At 39.1% G+C, this 19022-nt stretch overlaps 1 protein-coding gene across 8 annotated transcripts in view; it reads left to right on the plus strand.

Annotated features, from left to right (window-relative positions):
• The window catches only part of MDM4 (MDM4 regulator of p53), a 59781-nt gene that overhangs the window by 22064 nt on the left and 18695 nt on the right, over positions 1 to 19022 (plus strand). For 4 of the 8 annotated variants that reach the window (XM_025855197.2, XM_073884528.1, XM_073884529.1 and 1 more), the window contains 7 exons: positions 1249 to 1304; positions 5182 to 5249; positions 5981 to 6080; positions 8239 to 8399; positions 10237 to 10386; positions 12501 to 12581; positions 14984 to 17138. In XM_025855197.2, the coding sequence (XP_025710982.1) occupies positions 1249 to 1304; positions 5182 to 5249; positions 5981 to 6080; positions 8239 to 8399; positions 10237 to 10386; positions 12501 to 12581; positions 14984 to 15559 (1192 nt within the window). In that variant the 3' untranslated portion in view covers positions 15560 to 17138. Of the gene's footprint in view, positions 1 to 1248; positions 1305 to 5181; positions 5250 to 5980; positions 6081 to 8238; positions 8400 to 10236; positions 10387 to 12500; positions 12582 to 14983; positions 17139 to 19022 lie in introns of those variants that run through there. The other 4 variants (XR_012375810.1, XM_073884531.1, XM_073884530.1 and 1 more) reach the window with 3 other exon arrangements.

Below are 19022 nucleotides of genomic sequence, written 5' to 3' on the forward strand. Positions count from 1 at the left end.
TAAGAAGAATGAGGGTTTGTTTATCTTTTTGGGTGCTTATATCTCACCACTCAGTCTCCATAGGATATTAATGGTTATTTATTCCTTTAGTCAATCAGTATTTAAGGGCCTACATATGTCAGGTAACCTTTGAGGCCCTGAGAACGTGTTAGTGAGCAACAGTCTCAGATTCTGCGGAGCTTAAAGAGCAGTGAGACAGTGGATGCTCTTCCCCATCTTAATCAGGTTATCACACCAGCACATGGTAAAATTATCCTGTGGGTGTTACAGACAAGAGGTACATAAAGCTGTGTTGGGGGTGGGATTTAGGGTCTTAGGGGTCAAGGTACAGTTCCTTGAGGAAGTGCTATTTGAGCGGAGAGCTGCAGGATAAGTGAGGAGAGAGAGGTGCTCCAGGAGAGTGTTGGAGAGCTTCTGGCAGACTGAATTCATGTCCAAAGGCCTGGGTAGGAGGAGCTTGATGTGGCTAGGATAGAATTTTGTGAAGGAGCTGTTACAGAGAGGAAGAGTGAGCTGATTAGAGAAATGTAGCATTGCTGGGCAGTTTGAGGTCGAATGATGGGCTTCATAAGAATCACAGTAGAGGGGCGCCTGGGTGGCTCAGTTGGTTGGGCGTCTGCCTTCAGCTCAGGTCATGATCTCAGAGTCCTGGGATTGAACCGGATGTCAGGCTCCCTGCTGTTCAGGGAGTCTGCTTCTCCCTCTTCCCCTAACCCCACTCATTCTCTCTCTTAAAAAAAAAAAAAGGAAAAAAGAATCACAGTAGAGCTTCTCTGACCTGTTGTGTGATTTTTCTCCAGCTGCATGGGGTGTATATGGTTGTTACAGAGTCAAAAGCTAATTAGTAATTGAGAAGCCAGTGTTTTCTTTCTATAGCTTTGTGATGACTGTTTCTTCTGAGCTCATTTTGTCTTACTTTGGTAAGACTCCCTTCCACCCCTTCCTCAATTAAAATTGTAAAACTTAATTCCTAGTGGGAAGGAATGGTCTCCAAAGGAAATCTTGTGTTACTGTTAGCTAATTAAATAAAATGTAAATTAATTAGTTTCTTAATGGGGGCAGAGTATCACAAGCACTTGGACATGAATATCTTGACATTTAAATAATTACAAACAAATCTATTCTGGGGAAAACATTCTGCTTCTCCATGTGTTATAGAGAAAGTTGGAAGATCACGTATCAGATAGACATGTAACATTTTAATGGAAAACCATGAGGTTATTCATATTTTTTTTTTCTCTCTGACAGCCCTCTCTATGATATGCTAAGAAAGAATCTTGTCACTTTAGCCTCTGCTACTACAGGTACGTCACATCCTATTTCTTCAGACTGTATCACAGCTTTGAGCTCAAGGGGGCAAATGATGGGAAAACAAGGAGGATCAAGATGGAAATGAAATGCTGTGTTGGCATGATTGGGAGGGATACCTGTCATACAGAATGTTACCGGGATGTTAACTTTTCACTGTGAAAAATTTCAAATATACTGAAAATAGATTAGTGTAATGCCCATCTCTTAGACTTAGTAATTGTTAACATTTTGCCACATTTGCTTCATCTGGACATACTTTTTTTTTTTCTTAATTTTATTATTACTTTTTTTTCATCTGGACATACTTTTAAAATCTCTAACAGATAAGGACCTTTTTCCTTTAAACATAACTATGGTGTCATTTTTACACCCAACAAAATTAATAATAATAAAGTAAATAATAACTCCATAATACTATCCAATAGCCAGTGTATATATAGTTTACCCCCAGTCATCCCAGAAATGTGTTTTACATTTGGCTTGTTGAAATCAAGATCCAGACAAAGTCCACACATTGCATTTGGTTGATATGTCTCTAAGTATCTTTATAAAACAATCCTCCTTTTATTTTTATGTCATTTATTTGTTGAAGAAATGGATCATTTGTCCTATAGAATTTCCCACATTCTAGAGGTTGCAGATTATATTCTTGTGATGTCGTTGAACGTGTTTGTCTATTTCTTCTATTTTCCGTAAACTAGTAATGCTTGAATAGTTTCAAGTTTAAATTTTTTGCTGAGAAGGTGTCATAGGTGGTGCTTTGTACATCTGTTGCATCACACCTGAGTCATGTAAGGTCCACTTGTCCCTCTTTAAGTGATGTTGATTCCATGGGCTCATGTGGTGTTACTCTGATCCATCTGTTATTAGGGTCCCCCAAGAAGAACCTTTCACCTAATGGTTTTAGCTTTCTGTTATATGAATGCCAATTTGTCTAACACGCTTTGCTTGATTCCATATATTTTAAATACTGCCTTTTGAGTTTATTAGGTAGGTGCAGGAAGTGGGCTGCTTTGGGATCTGAAGTATGATGTTAGAGATCAATCAACTGGATATAACTTAAATGTAACCCTGTCTTTTACTCATTTCCAAATAATGAAACTTTTTTTTTTTCTCCATTCCTCTGTGAAGCCCTTTTGTGAACTTCAAATTAGATTTTAGGTAACCTTATCCTTTAAAGAAAGCCCAAGTTTGTAATCAGATTGGTTATCTTTTAATAGTTTAGTGAAACAAATAATTGAAAAGAATCCATTCCTAATAAAGATTTATGATTTAACGTGAGAGCAGAGAGACTGTGCTTTTGTATTGAAATGTAATTTTGAACTTACATTGAATTTTGTAGCCTGTTGACTTCATTGAGCCATTTGTCCACCTTGCCCACTTTACCCAGCTGTAAATTTCTGTTGAGTGGGAAGGCCTTGCAAATAATATGGTGCTTTATTGAAATTCAGTCACTTGTGAAATATAGGGCTTTCCTGGGATACTCACTGCAGGCTTGAAATACACAGAGGATTTTATATTTGCTGATCTACTATTTCAGTAGCATTTGTTTTCTGATTGATCTGTTCTCTGGATAACTCGAGTGGATGTAATTCTCACTTTTCCTCTCTCTCTCTCTCTCTCGCACTTGCAGCATTTAACATGCCATCTATTAAAATGAACAGTTTGATAACATTTCAGTTGATCCTCACAACAACCCCGTGAGGAAGGTCTGGAGATGATGAAACGGAGGGGTTTTTTGTTTTGTTTTTGTTTTTTGCTTTTTTAATAGAATGAGTGATTTGTCCAAGATTAGTTGCCACTGATAATTGGTAGAACAGGTATTTCTGACTGACTGGTTCTTGCTCTTTTCATGTGCTACACATTGATGTCATAACAGAATTTGCCCCAATTTTTTTGAACACTTTTTTCTCTCTGAACATTAAATCTTTAAAACATTTTGTTTGTTCTTAAACTTGTCACTTTGAAATAATTTTAGTTACAAAAAAGTAGTAAAAGTATAATAGAGTTCTAAATATTCTTTACCCAGATTCCCCAAATGGTAACTAACATATAACCGTAGTGCAATATTGAAAACCAGAATATTGCCCCAAAGTAATTATGATTGTCTGCTCTTGACTTGCACTTGCATTGGTGCCTGTAGTTGGTTATCTCTGTTGATCTGAATAAATTGGATTGCATGTGTTTTATTTAAAAGGACAAATGAGAAAAATGTTTTCTGTATCATCTGTTGTACACCTTTGCAAGTGAGTTAAACCTTTTATTTTGATGGTTGAGAAAATATCATTGTTTAAAGTAAAGGTGGTTCTTTATGAATCATTTGTCCAAATCTCCACATGTATACCAACAAAATGAAATATATATGACCTACTTTATTTTAAAATTCCTTTGTACATTGTGATTTTCCCAGATAATTTTTTTGCTTCTAAACGTTTTATTTTTTTAAAGATCTTATTTATTTATTTGAGAGAGTGAGAGAGAGAGAGAGAGAGCTTGAGCGCACGAGTGGGGGAGGGGCAGGAGGAGAGGGAGAAGCAGACTCTCCGCTGAGCAGGGAGCCTGACATGGGGCTCAGTCCTAGGACCTTGAGATCATGACCTGAGCTGAAGGCAGATGCCCAATGGGCTGAGCCACCCAGGCGCCCCTGCTTCTAAATGTTTTAACCTAAGAAGATAGTAAGGTGTTAGAACTATAAATGACAGTAAGCAAGTTGCTTTATTAAAGAAATTCTTTATCTGCATTGTCTCTTTAGTTGATCTTTGAAGATCACTGTGGTCAGAAAATGCTGTCTCTTAAACTTCTCAGTATTCTCTATTTACCTATAAAAATGCTTGTAGAAGTCATGCTCTTTATAATTACAATTTTGAAATTGTTTGCTTTGTGCAAAACAACTGAATTATCAGACCAGTTGTAGGATCCGTATTCTTTTCTCTGGCAGTCTTTATTATGTGAGGATGAGGTTTTCCTTAAGTGTCTTATCTCTGGACCTGATAGTAGCTAATGAACCCAACCCTTGGTAGACTTATTTGGGAACATTTCAGTTACATATAACCTCATATAATGAGCAGTCTAGGTTACTAAATTCTCTGCAGTTTGTCGTTTTCCTGTAGCTCAGTTTTCATCTTCTGTTCTGCTTGAAAAGTTTCCAAGTCCTCGAAATATATTTCTCTCAGACTAAGAATTTCTGTCAGGTTATTGTTTTCCTGGCTTTTCATTGACTTTGAGAAAAACTTTATCTGCTCTCCCTTCCTTCTTAAGAAATGTTTATAGTAACTGGGAAAAATAAAACTTGTTAATTAAAAACACCTACTCTATATTCAGGTTATGGGAGTTTAAGCTAGGAAATCATCATTGACACTTAAGAATATAAGTTTCCATGAGGTGCTATTGTGTGATGAAGGAAGTGGAGAGAATTCCAGATTTTCAGATTTCATAACCCTGTATAACTTTTAACAGTTGCAAATAAAAATTAAAGGCCAAACTTTTTTTGCTGTTGTTTACAAGTTAGGCAGATTGAATAATAAAAAACCTGTGGGAAGAGATAATAAAAGATACTCTTCATTATTTCTTGGTTGGAATCACTTTCATATTAAAATTTGAAAGTTTGCCATGAACATTTTTTAGTTATTTTTCCATTTTTCTCCCAGATTACATTTTGGTAATACATTTTGAATATAGCCTGTCTTGGTCTTTGCCATTTTTATCAGTTTTGATTTTTCCCTTTTGGATGAGAGCCTTGTGCAGCCAACACGGAGGAGTACATTTTTAGGGAGCAAACCTGGCTCCAGGGTTGTTTGCTGAGGTCCTTTTTATGTGGAAAGAATGGTTATTACCAGGGAAGGTTTTCCTTTTGTTTTACTTGCTATCCAGATGCCGCTCAGACTCTCGCTCTCGCACAGGATCACAGTATGGATATTCCAAGTCAAGACCAACTGAAGGTAAAATCACCACACGGTGACTTCTTTTGTTGTACAGAGTGGCCCCTTCTCTGTACCTATGGATCTTGGACTCCCAAGACCTTTCTCTGAATGTGGTAAGAATTTAATAAGAAAGGTTCTTGGGAGTTCACAGACCAGGGACAGAGTGAAACTTCTCTGTTCTGCCCATAACAGAGTTCCAGTCTCTGAATCTTTCTTTGGGATGTAGCACTTCTGATCTTCAGTTCCTCCAGTTGCATTTTCTTTGGGGTTTGTGTATGCCTGTGTGTGTAATGGTGTATGTATATAGGTGTTTGAGAAAACTGCTTTATTAGATTTTAACAGGCTTTTTGCAATTAAGTTCATGTCAGGCCATTCTTAAATCTTCTCCAGACCTGGGAAAACTTTATGATCATCTTGGTATATGCTGAGGGTTTCACATGTTTTCTGAATTATGCCTAATTTTGTAGTATAGAGGCTTTACATTGATAGCCTGTTTTTAACAGTAGATTTTGGCCTTTTGTGCAGAGATTTTTTTCCCCCCCCAGGTTTGGGATTCTCTTAGCTCTGCTCCCAGTGGGTTAAGGAGAGATGTTGCCTTTATTTGATGACTGTTGTGAACTTCAGAGATCTCTTTCTTGTGCATAACCCATTGTGCCGCACACTAACTGGTGAGCCAGAATGGAACTGCTACATCCCCTGGTCTCAGTCATTTTTACTGCACTAATAGACATCTTTCCCTTTTTTTCCAGCAAAGTGCAGAAGAAAGTTCCAGTTCCAGGAAAAGAATGGAAGAAGGCAATATTCCTACACTGCCTACCTCACAACATAAATGCAGAAATTCTAGAGAAGGTAAGTTTTGGATTAAGGCTATACATTTTTTTTCTTTCTTTTGTTGATAACTTCTAGAAATGACATTTATTCACATTAAGCACTGGCTGTAATTGAGACCATTCTGTAGACAACTCAAAAAATAATAATGCACTTTCTTTGTATATGAAGTAGGAGAGGTATATGTCATACTTACTTCTCATTCTTTTCTAAAAACTTTTTCTTTACCCTAGTGACCATTGTTAACTTTGAAGAAGGTGGTAGTGCTCTTTTAGCAACCTGTGTTTACTGGGATGGAGCAAGACCTGTCCTTTGGCTGGCATGCTAATAGAAGCTCGCTACAGATTTATCAGTTTGCCACCTAGTATATCACCTGCCTTGGCCTTTTAAATATTGACGTACTTGTATATGTTCAGTCTGGTTAGGATTTTTATTTTGATTTGTCTGCTTGAGGCAAAGGCTAATTTTTGTAGAGTTTTAAAGTTTGTAAAGATGATGCATACTTAGTCTGTCAGAGCCAAGAATGAGACGTCAGAGGCCTAGTAGTTCCTTTGCTCTTGGATGATAGTTCTGAGGTCTTGGCCATCCATACTGGATATGCTGTGGTCAGGTTAAATGGGTTAATCGATATTTTGAAAGTTTTCCCCAAGCTCTGCTTTATAAAGTATCTCCTAAAATTTTTTCTATACAGGTATATAAAATCATAAATTACTCAGGTATTTTACGGCATGATAGTTTCTAGTTTCGGTACTGGCTCACACTTGGAGCAATGGCAGGTTAGACCTCCAGCAATATCTCAGAGAGTGATGCTGCTGTAATTGTCTCAAATGTTTAAAATTGAATCAGTTTATCATGCAACCGAATTTTGAGCTACCTAGTCACCTTGGAGTTTATTTCAGTCTGTACGGTATTAAATGTGTAATTTCTTCTTTAAATGCAGGTCCTTGCTTGTTTGCTACTCAGAAATACAAGAATAGCCTATTCAAGAGACCGTATTTAGTTTGTGCTGTAGATTTTGAGAATAAAGAGCTTAGTATTTTCAGGAAAGTGTGTAGGTAGAAAGGACAGAGTTTGTATACATGGGAAGGGTACTTCTGTTCCCTTTACAAGATGTTAGAGAGCTTGAAGAGACGAGGATAACTTTAATATGGCATCATCTCAGAATTGGGGTTTCGTTAATTGTAATGAGTAAGTAAAAAGCTGAACTTCCCCTGAACTTAATGGGCAGCGTTCAACATAATTTGTAAGTAGATAAGGTAATCTTTTGTTCTGACAGGGACCCATTTATTGCAAGTTTTCGAGCACATGTACCTCAACACATTTAAGCACCTGTGGTTGCTATCGGTGTGGCTGGTGCATTGGGAAGAGGTAGAGGAGAGTGAGGAAGTGGGGAAAGAGAATAGCATAACAAAAGATTGGATGATGGGATGTTGTGGTAGCACCAGCCTTATGTTAGTAATCATCTTGAATGTCATTTGGATGTACAACACAAGATCTTTTACTTGGAATATGTGGTGCCTTCTTATGTTTTGGGTTTGCAAGATTTCTAGGTCTTAGAGATCTAGAAACTCCAAAAGAGAGCCCCTCGATCCAGAAAGGACATAGGTATAGATTTACTTAGACAACGTAGAGTTCAGTGTTTTATAATGGTTGTTACCTATCCAAACATGAATTCATGAGAAACATCCATAAATACGTAGCAGTGAGACTGCCTTGACAACCTTTGGATGCCCATTCAGTCTGGACTGCCTTGCTTCTGTCTTCAGGTTTGGCCCCTCTGCCGCCACCATTTGCAGTTCATGGATCAGGCCATTATCGGGCATCATGTACGAGAGCAAGTCTTTTCTTTAGTTAATGCCACGGTGTGAATGTATAACATGGCAGTAAATAACCATTTCGAAATCCTCCTAGAACCATGTCATTGTTTGGATGTTTTCAGAGTTTAGATTGCTTGATAAATGATCATCTGCTTCTAGTGTCGTTACTTGCTAATGAATGAGGCCTAAATTTGAGAGGAGGTCTGGGCTCTGTGACTGAGCTACTTGATTTCTGTTTCTTTCATACTGGCTGTGGAAATTTCTTTTTACCTGTCTTATAAAGAGATTGTAATGTTACAAAGCGAGTTTTGATTCTTAGTGTTGTGTACGTAGTTACTGTCCTTTCCATTTGACTGCTGTAGATGAAGACTTCATAAAAAACTTAACCCAAGATGAGACATCTAAGCTGGACCTTGGGTTTGAGGAGTGGGATGTAGCTGGGCTGCCTTGGTGGTTTTTAGGAAACCTGAGGAGCAACTATACACCTAGAAGTAATGGCTCGACTGATTTACAGACAAATCAGGTAAATGTCACATTTGAAGAGGAACTTTCTGGTTTTTTTTTTTGTTTTTTTTTTAAAGAGTAACATTCTTGGTTACTCTTGACCACACATTGCATTCTGTAAGAATTCTCATTCAGCGCTATGACTTTAAGTACCATCTGTGTGCGTCTGCTGCTCAAATCCGTATCTGCAGCCCTGACCTCTTTTCTAAATGCCCAGCTTCTATATTCAGCTGCCTACTCCACACCTCCACTTAGATGATCTGACATTTAACATGTTCAAACCAGAGCTCTTGATTTTATTTTTAATTTTTTCTAAACATTCCTTTACGGCCTTTCCTTTTTCACAAATCTACCTTCTATGCAGTTATTCCAGCCAGATCTAAAGGGATAGCATCGATTTCTGTATCTGTCATATGCCACATGCAGGTTATTAGTTCTTTATCCAAAACATCCAAAATCTAACAACTTTTATTACTTCCGGTGTTACACCCTAATTCAAACCATAAGCATTCTGTTCCTTTATCTTATTTTATATTCTCTTGCACTTCTCACTTTGAAAAACTGTTATTTTGTTTATGTATCTATTGCCTATTTACCCCTACTGAAATGAAAGTCCAGGGCTTTCACATTATTCATCACTTTATTCTCTTACCTAGTACCTAGAACAGTATCTGACACGTAATAGGAATTCAATGAATATTTGCTCAGTAAATGAATGGATATAGAATAGTGGCAAAATAATAAGTTTTCTCTTAGGAATAGTATAGAAAAGCATGTCATAAAATACCCATAGATGCGGGGTGCCTGGGTGGCTCTGTCGTTAAGTGTCTGCCTTCGGCTCAGGTCATGATCCCAGGGTTCTGGGATCGAGCCCCACATTGGGCTCCCTGCTCGTGTTCCCTCTCTTGCTGTGTCTCTCTCTGTCTAATAAATAAATAAAATCTTAAAAAATATCCATAGATGAATGCAGAAAGAAGGTTATATTTAAAGTCGTTTAGGAATTCAGAAAGAGTCAGGACAGAAGATTTGAGTTACCGTAAATATTTCTTGTATTTCAATAAACATTATTGTTTTTTTTTAAGATGTTATTTATTTGTTTAGAGAGAGCGAGCAGAGGGAGAGGGAGAGAGAGAGAGATCTCAAGCAGACTCTGTGCTGAGTACAGAGCCTGACATGGGGCTCAATCTCATGACCTTGAGATCATGACCTGAGCCGAAATCAAGAGTTGGATGCTTAATTGACTGAGCCACCCACGTGTCCTTCAGTAAACATTATTGACCATAAAGGAAATAATATATCACAGTTAATAGAATGTTTTCTAGGTTCTTGGGGTGTCACCTTTGGAAAGGAAATTTAGGGAACGGGTTCTGTTTAGTTGAGCAACTCATGTCTTTAGCTTTTAAGCTTTTCAGTACTATTTCTCAGGTCTTATACCTGATTTACTGTTAAAATAGAAAATTCCTGGGCGCCTGGGTGGCTCAGATGGTTAAGTGTCTGCCTTCGGCTCAGGTCATGATCCCAGAGTCCTGGGATCGAGTCCCACATCGGGTTCCCTGCTCCTTGGGAGCCTGCTTCTCCCTCTGCCGCTCTCTCTCTCTCTGTCTCTCGTGAATAAATAAATAAAATCTTTAAAAAAAAATAGAAAATTCCTTGCCAGGCTCCCTATATCCATTCATTAGTTTATACATAGTTAGGTGCCAAGTAATTATCTGTTGAATGAATAGATGTCCACCGAAGAAAGGCTAGGTGTTCTTTGGAGGTATGTGAGGATATTGAGTTTTGGGTTCATTTCTGTTGGTTCAATGTCACTGATAAGCCTCTGACTACAAAAACTCACATTTGTTTCTTTCTATTAGGATATAGGTACTGCCATTGTTTCAGACACCACAGATGATTTGTGGTTTTTGAATGAGTCTGTATCAGAGCAGTTTGGTGTGGGAATAAAAGTTGAAGCTGCAGACACTGAACAAACAAGTGAAGAAGTAGGAAAAGTAAGAGACAAAAAGGTATGTTTGGAAAAATTTCACGTTGGTTGTATTTATGTGCACATAGTATGATCTGTTAAATCTGGTGTCCTGACCCTTTGTACCACAGATGACTTACATAATCCCCCCCTTTTACTTTTATTGTTTTCCTGTATCCGGTTTTCAGGTTCACATTAAGTTAACCAACACTATCTTAAAAATAGGATAGTACTGCATGGGTAAAACTCCTCCTTCCTTAGAAGCAAGAAGCTGTCCCTTCCTCCTTGTCTAATCTCTCACTGTGGAGTTTTTTGCTTCTGGAGACCTTGCTTTGCTAACAAGGCAAAGTTCAAAGTGGCTGTGGCAGCCTGTAGGGAAAAAAATTCTTACTTCTTGGACATCTCAGTGTCTTCCACAGTCACTCATATCTAAGTGGGAATAGACAGGTGAGTTCTTACATAAGTTAGAGTTTAAATAAGGGGAAAGAGGAGAGTTAGAACTCTGAATACACACAGTATGAGCACACTAAAAGTCATATAAGCATGTGCTCAAGTCTCAGAAGAGATTGGATAGCAGATCCAATGCCCGACATTGACAAGATTCTCAGTAAACATCTATTGAGTAAATATAACAAAAACTGATCTAAATAGGGTCATCTTTTTAATTTGAGGGATTTTCATAGTAATTTGGGTTCCTGAAGGAAATCTTGGTATGTTTATAGGCAGATCAATGCTTGGGTCCTCCTAGACTAGTTGTATGGGTGGCATTAGAAGGGACTCCCAAGTGGCTGGAATGAAGACAAAGGTGACATTTGGAAAATTCCATTGAGAGAGATGAAACTTAAAATACTTGAACTTGTGTGAGAAAGTTGACATACTGAGGTTCCTAATTCTATCATAATTGATTTTATTCCATTTACTAGATCACAAAATAGGGTTTTAATTTTTGGAATTTTAAATTCTGAATTAGAAAATTTAGAAGACACTTCCCAAATTTCTTGACTTTCTGTTTCCTGGTCCACGGGCATGTTTTTTTTTTTTTAAGATTTATTTATTTATTGGGGCGCCTGAGTGGCTCAGTCATTAAGCAGCTGCCTTCGGCTCAGGTCATGATCCCAGGGTCCTGGGATCAAGCCCCGCATCGGGCTCCCTGCTCGGCGGGAAGCCTGCTTCTCCCTCTCTCACTCCCCTCTGCTTGTGTTCCCTCTGTCACTGTGTCTCTCTCTGTCAAATAAATAAATAAAATCTTTAAAAAAAAAACAGATTTATTTATTTATTTGAGAGAGAGAGAGAGAGAGAGAGAGAGAGCACGACCGGGGTGAGGGGCAAGAGGCAGAAGCAGACTCCCCGCCAAGCAAGGAGCCCGACGCGGGACTTGATCCCAGGACCTGGGATCATGACCTGAGCCGAAGGCAGATGCTTAACTGACTGAGCCACCCAGGCGGCCCAATGGGCATGTTTTTATGGGACAACCAGAGTATCACATAACTAGTTTTACTTTTGGATACGAAATTTACTTTTCATAAAATATTTTTCATTCTTCACATCTCAGTTCCTTATTTTACTTAGTGCTTTTCACTTCATTTTTTCATGCAGTCCTTATTCTTGTGAATGCCTGCCTAAATTCTCAAGATAAAAAATTTCCACATTTAATGATTTGTAGCGTTTTTACTCTGCTACTGTTTATTTTCTTTGAAGTCATACATATGGGTGCCCTCTTGTATTTGGTGAGCCTTCTGGGCACTTTTCAGTCATTTCTTCTATTGAGCTGCCAGTTGGGCGTGCACAGAGTCATGTAAGCCATTTTCTTTCTTTCTTTTTTTTTTTTTTTAAATATTTTATTTACTTATTCAACAGAGAGAGACACAGCGAGAGAGGGAATACGAGCAGGGGGAGTGGGAGAGGGAGAAGCAGGCTTCCCGCGGAGCAGGGAGCCTGATGGGCTCGATCCCAGGACCCTGGGATCATGACCTGAGCCGAAGGCAGATGCTTAACGAGTGAGCCACCCAGGCGCCCCTGGTCATTTTCTTTTCAAGTGCTAGTGATGGAGGCAGAATTTGGGCTCTAAATTGAAGCTCTTCTGTCTTTTTTGCTCTCAGGTTATAGCCTCATCTAAACTAGGTAAACCTTACTAATGAGATGTCTTTGCCCTCGCAGGTGCTTGAAGTGGGAAAAAATGATGACCTTGAGGACTCTAAGTCCCTAAGTGACGATACTGATGTAGAAGTTACCTCCGAGGTATGAGTAGCTAGTAAAAAAGCTGTTTTGTACCACCTGCATCTTCCAGTGTGAACTTTCCAGCAATGCACTTGTGTTGAAGAAGGCCATTTCCCCCGTTTCTATCTTGCTTTCCTTGGTGTTAAGACATATTGGCTTCTTTATATCTTGTTAGAGGTTTTTATTGGAATTTGGAGAAGAGGAGGATGAGTTGACCTAATCCTCTCCCCACCTTGAAAGGGGTGACTTAGATGCCTGTCTGTTTGCCTTTCTCCCTGCTAACAAAATTCTTTGGACGTGATGCAGTGGATACACAGAGTTATTTAAAATAGTCTTATACTACTTTCCCCACTAAACAGTCCTCCATAAACCTAAGGATAGACCTGTAAGCTCTCTAAAATTCTTTGTCAAGAGTGAAGATCATATTTTCACTGCTTTCTTAAAAACAAACCAGTGGGAAATGGCTTAATTTCCACACAGGTTTACATTAATGGAGGGCTAGTAAATGAAGATGTAGTATTAAGCTATTGGGTATTAGGTGTGGATTTGTCACCAGATGTGACAACCGAGGTTTAGATTCAGACATACACCTTGCTTTTCTCTTTTCATGCTAGTTCCCCATTTTCCTTTTAGCACTTCCCTTGGCTTACTTGCTGGGAATGGTGGTGGGGGAAGGAGAAGGGAGGGGATTTTACAGTTTGCTGCTTGGGGATAGAAAAGTTGTAGGTTGTCTCTGGTGTTGATCCTCCCCCAACGCCCAGCCTGCCACTGTTGACCATTATGGTAATGCATTGTAAATTATCTGTCTGTGCGTAGCTAAGTAATAAAGTGGAATATATTGGTCCATTAAGTGTTCTTGACCATAATACAAATAGCAGAGATAAGTGTTTCCATCTTAATCAGACTTCTGTGGCTACTTGGGCCCAGATAACCTATTAAGCAAATAGACTGTATTTCATCAAATCAAAGATGCCATTTAATTTAATAAGCCCTATTTATGTACTACTAAAGAAGAAAAAATGATGCCAGTTAGACTATGACACACCATCAGTTATAAATTCCAAGTCTTTATGAAGTGCCTTTGAGATTCTGTATTGCATGAAGTAGATGAGATGAGATCTAGGATCTTAAACTGGCAAGAATGTTTTGACGCTGTCTAAAGACCACCAGTTTAACAACTGGTCGTGTCCCTGCCTCTTGGCCTAGGCAGTTGGGTTATGCCTTCTAAACGTGAAGTCTGCAGCCTTCATTCTGAAAGTAATCAGGTTTGCCTGTGTCAAATCACTGATCCTGTCAAAGCCAGGCAATTATCCACATTAAATACTCTTGACTTGTTCCAGGTAGCTACCTTTGCATTAAGTGAGGCATTTAAAATTCATTGAGCTCTGGTATCTCCTAATTTGAATATGGAGAAGTCAGAAAAAAGTTACCAGCATCCAAGGGCAAGAACATTCATTCTTCAGAGGGTAGGGTTTGGGCGTACAACAGGTAGTGACCTGTGACCCTCAGAGCGGTGAGAGAGCAGAAGTAACGTAGTAGTTTTCAAACCTCATTTTTTTTTTTTTGTAAAGATTTATTTATTTATTTGACAGAGAGAGAGAGCACAAGCAGGGGGAGCTACAGGCAGGAAGAGGGAGAAGCAGGCTTCCCGCTGAGCAGGGAGCCTGATGCGGGGCTTGATCCCAGGACCCTGGGATCATGACCTGAGCCCAAGGCAGATGCTTAACGACTGAGCCACCCAGGCGCCCCATTATTTTATTTTTTTAAAAGATTTTATTTATTTATTTGACAGAGAGAGAGAGTGATAGCAGGAACACAAGCAGGGGGAGTGGGGAGAGGGAGAAGCAGGCTTCCCGCTGAGCGGGGAGCCCGATGCGGGGCTTGATCCCACGACCCTGGGATCATGACCTGAGCCCAAGGCAGATGCTTAACGACTGAGCCACCCAGGTGCCCCCAAACCTCATTTTAATTTTAGCTTCCTTTTTGCCAAATTTTATAACATTTCTTAATTAGTGGGAAGGAATGAAAGTGTTATCTTTTCTTCATTCTTTAGCCTCTTGCTCAATAAAAGAGTAAGTTGTACAATGAGAAATGAACTAAAAAAGAAGGCAGCAGGGAAAAGCAAGCAATGTAAATTCCACCCAGACTCGACAAAATGCCAGAATAATGAATTTAACTTTGTTAAAGATAGCTATATCAAATTTTGACTTGAAATGGTGATTTTGTCACTATCACTGTAAAACTTCTCTAGACTTTCTTACACGTGGCTGTGGAATGTGTTCAGATGCGAGGCTAGACCACTGATGTGGAATGTCCAGACTCTCACTAGCTTGGTGAGATGATGAGATTTGGCCTACCCTCCTTTTTCTCAGCTTCGTGTTCACCACTGTGTGAGTATTAATTGGCCGCACTTGTCGTTGTAGGATGAGTGGCAGTGTACTGAGTGCAAGAAATTTAACTCTCCAAGCAAGAGGTACTGTTTTCGTTGCTGGGCGTTGAGGAAGGATTGGTATTCGGATTGTTCTAAGTTAACCCATTCTCTCTCCACGTCTGATATCACTGCCATACCTGAAAAGAAGGAAAATGAAGGAATTGATGTCCCTGATTGTCGAAGAACCATATCAGCTCCAGTTGTTAGACCTAAAGATGTATATACAAAGGAAGAAAAAAACCCCAAACTTTTTGATCCCTGCAACTCAGTGGAATTCTTGGATTTGGCCCACAGTTCTGAAAGCCAGGAAACCATATCAAGCATGGGAGAACAATCAGATAACCTTTTCGAACAGAGAACAGATACAGAAAACATGGAGGATTGCCAGAATCTCTTGAAGCCATGTAGTCTGTGTGAGAAAAGACCACGAGACGGGAACATTATTCATGGGAGGACAGGGCATCTTGTCACTTGTTTTCACTGTGCCAGAAGATTGAAGAAGGCTGGGGCTTCATGCCCTATTTGCAAGAAAGAGATTCAGTTGGTTATTAAGGTTTTTATAGCATAGCTGACTCCATGAATTGCAGAGAAATATTAACAGGCTAGGTATGTATCAAAATGTCAGTATTGAGCATCTCCACTCACCGTAACTCACTGCATCTGTTTATTTATGTAAACATCTGTGCGTCACAACATTTTTCTCTCTACACTTAGAGGTAATTTGAGAATGAGTTCTTTAGAACTAGATTATCAATTTGGGGGAACTACCATTAATATGAAAAGATGGCGTTAATCACGTCATTCTCTCTTTAAAGATGAGGATCTGGGAGAAAGCAACTTCCAGTACAGACAAAAGTACTTTAATTCATTCACTTACCCAGTTACTTGAAGATTTAGTATTTCTTCAATTAATTTTATTCCCTATTCTTTTTTTCTGTTAGGGAGTGTTCTTAGCCATCAAGATCCAAGGTGGCTGTTAGAAAAATATTAGAGCTAACAATGAAAAAAACATAAGTAATTTGATTAGTCAAGTTGTGTAATGCTATAGATCACTTTATGGTTGCAATAGGCTGCACAATTCAGATACACCAAAAGAAAAGTCTTGAGAAACAAGAGCATTTTTGCTAACATACCCCTGAAAGAATTTTGAAAAACTATATATAACCTTTTGCACATTTTACACCTTGGGGGTATGATTAGCAAACAAAGTGTTCCCTTCTCTTGAGTTGTAGACATCTGAGTAGCCAACCTAAAACAAGCTACTCTAAGGGGACGGTTTCTGTCCCTTGTGCCCCTTTCCAAGCAGTTCCTTCTCCATTTCATGGTTCTCATTCTCAGTTAGTTTTCCTTTTGCACATGTTTAATGTGACATCTAAATTTTAAAAATAAATTTAAGTACTTACAAAGGATACCCTATCCAATATATTGTATATGTGCCTTAAAAATATTTTTCTCAAAGCCGTGGAGCTGTAGATTTAGCTGATTAAATTTATAGAAGTCCTGTCATATAAAGTAGCAAAGCCTGTTCTCAATTAAAATTCACCAGCCAAATCAGATTTCATTTTCAGTCAGAAAATGTTTGACTTTATTTTTAATTCAGATAAATGCATTGACACATTTGTGGCGCAACCTTCTCAATTATAGTTCTAAGATAGATGAGGTGCAGAGTTTTTAACCGAAGCTCTCTTTGCTTTACTCTGTCCTCATTGTCCCTTGAGAATTCTGTTTTTTTAATTTTTTTATTGTTGTTCTTTTGTTTGATGCCTCTGGAGGTTTTTTACAATCTGGAGCAATGCCCCGTAGTAAGATTCTAGATGGGTATGAGTCAGCCTTTCTTTTGGAAATAGGGAGTATGGCAGTTGTGAAAATGAAAATAAGTAAAGAAAAATGTTAGATCTGAAGAAGCCTTATCTGAGCACATAAATCTTAGGGCAATACATATGGAAATTGAAGATCTTTAAGCTGATGTCCTTATACATATTCCTGTCTGCTTTCCCCATGGAAAAATCTTGATGTATGCCCAGGGGTTTGCATATGAAATTTTGAAGACCATGGCCCTAGAATTAATAAATTTACTGATCATAAAAATCACCTCAGTTGCTTGTTAAGAAAAGCCCAAGTCAAAAAAAAAAAAAAAAAAAAGAAAAACAAACAACAAACTTAAAACAATGGCCCCGTTTCCCCCCATGAGGGGTTTCTTTCCACTAGAACATGTGTTCTGGAAGCTGGTAAATGGTTCACAGACCACACTTTGGGAAGGCCTGCCCTGGAAGGAAGGGTTTTCCCAGTTACAAGTACAACGAACGAGATCGCTTTTAGCATCATATTTAATTTCTTGAGGGGGAGTTTTGTTAAAAGTTCTAGAAGTTTAAAACTAGAATGCACTCTTATACTCAACCCCTGTTATTTTGCACTTCAGGCTAAAAGGTAAATGACAGCCAAGAGTCACAGCTAGTCATGCAACTGTTACTAGAATACAAGTCCCTTGCAGTAAATCACAAAACCATGCTCACCTTCTTCTCATTATTTGTTAAATGTTTAAAGGGTGATGCTTGTGGAATTTGGGTTCAAAATGCTCATCATCTTAAAATCTTGCAGAATATGACTTGCAGCCAAAGTAGGCCTTTAGAGAGAAGGACTTTTAACATTTTCTCCCCAAAGAGAAAAGGCCCAGTAAATATCAGCCTTTCTTATATAATCAGATAAGTTACTCCTCCCACAGGGAGAGGACAGATGAAGGTACAGGGGAAACTGAACCACTTTCTCCAGTATTGTTCCTTCTTAGGGAAGTAAGCCCAGGCCTCTCGCTCTCTCTAGATATCAGGGACAAGGGTTTCCCCCTCTAAGCAGAACGAGTCCTCGGAGTTCAGTGTTCCGTTAGAGCATGGTGAATGCAGCAAGTTAAATGTCTGTCTTCCCTGTTTTCTCCCAAATGCTCCTGTCTTCAGAATAGTTTGATAGCCCTCAATTTTGTCTGATTTTTGCCAGTTAGGACCTTTTGCAGGTGATGACGTAAAGGAGGGACAAGATGAGTAGGGAATCTGCACTTGCACCCTCTGATTCCTCTTATGTAAAGCTGCAATTTTTGGAAAACTTAAGGAAAAATTTAAAAATTTTATTTGCATTTGTAGATATTTGATGCTAATTTTGGTACATCCTTGCCTAGCACAGGATCCTCTTCTGCTACTCAGCTTTCTTTCTCCCCCTTGCTTACCTAGGTTTTTTGCTGTCCCTGTTACCACTAAATCCTTTGCTTAGAAAATTCCAAGCTGCATGTTTGACCTGTGAGTATTAGGATAAACCTACACTTGGGTTTACTGTCCCTCTAGCAAGAGCCTTGTGAGTGACTGCAGCTGTTACATCGCTTATCTGAATGCTGCTGCAGATTGTTTTCCTTCACCCAAGATCCTTATTTCATGTCTTCTTCATGAGCATAGGACAGCAAGGAGGATTTCTTGCGGTAAAATGAGTCAAGGATCCTACAAAGAGCCAAGTAGTGCTATCAGAGCAGTGCTTTAGACCAGCAATGCTATCAGATGCTTTAGACCGTCTTGATTCATCTTTCATTTTGTTCTTTTTTCAATGCCACTGCGGTACAGGTATATTACACTGCCATGAAAGCGATACATGGTTTGTATGTGAAGTCTTCATAGTTTTACTGCTATGAGTTAAACTCTTGATTTCTACACACTACCATTTATCTTTTAGTTGTCGTCAGAGTGAGCCAGGACTCTGGTTTTTTGGAGACAGTGCCAGTTTACCCCTCTTTTCCAGCGGCCCATCTGATTTGTCTCCTTTTCTCCTCTTTCTCAGCTGCTTGAGTTGAAATATTGATTGTGAGGAAAGGATCTGTTCAAGTAGGTGCCAGCAGAGTTGACTGTTTCTGCTGTATCACGCTATAGATTTAGGATTAATGAAATCATCCCACGTTAGTGCTCGGTTTCTCTTCTCTTCCCCTTCCCCTCCCTTCCCCCCACTTTCCTTCCCTCCCCTCCCCTCCCCTCCCCTCCTCTCCCCTCCCCTCCCCTCCC

This window comes from Callorhinus ursinus, unplaced genomic scaffold, assembly GCF_003265705.2.
Source record: "Callorhinus ursinus isolate GAN/ISIS: 27379988/994484 unplaced genomic scaffold, GSC_fseal_2.0 scaffold57, whole genome shotgun sequence".
Classification (NCBI taxonomy): Eukaryota; Metazoa; Chordata; class Mammalia; order Carnivora; family Otariidae; genus Callorhinus; species Callorhinus ursinus.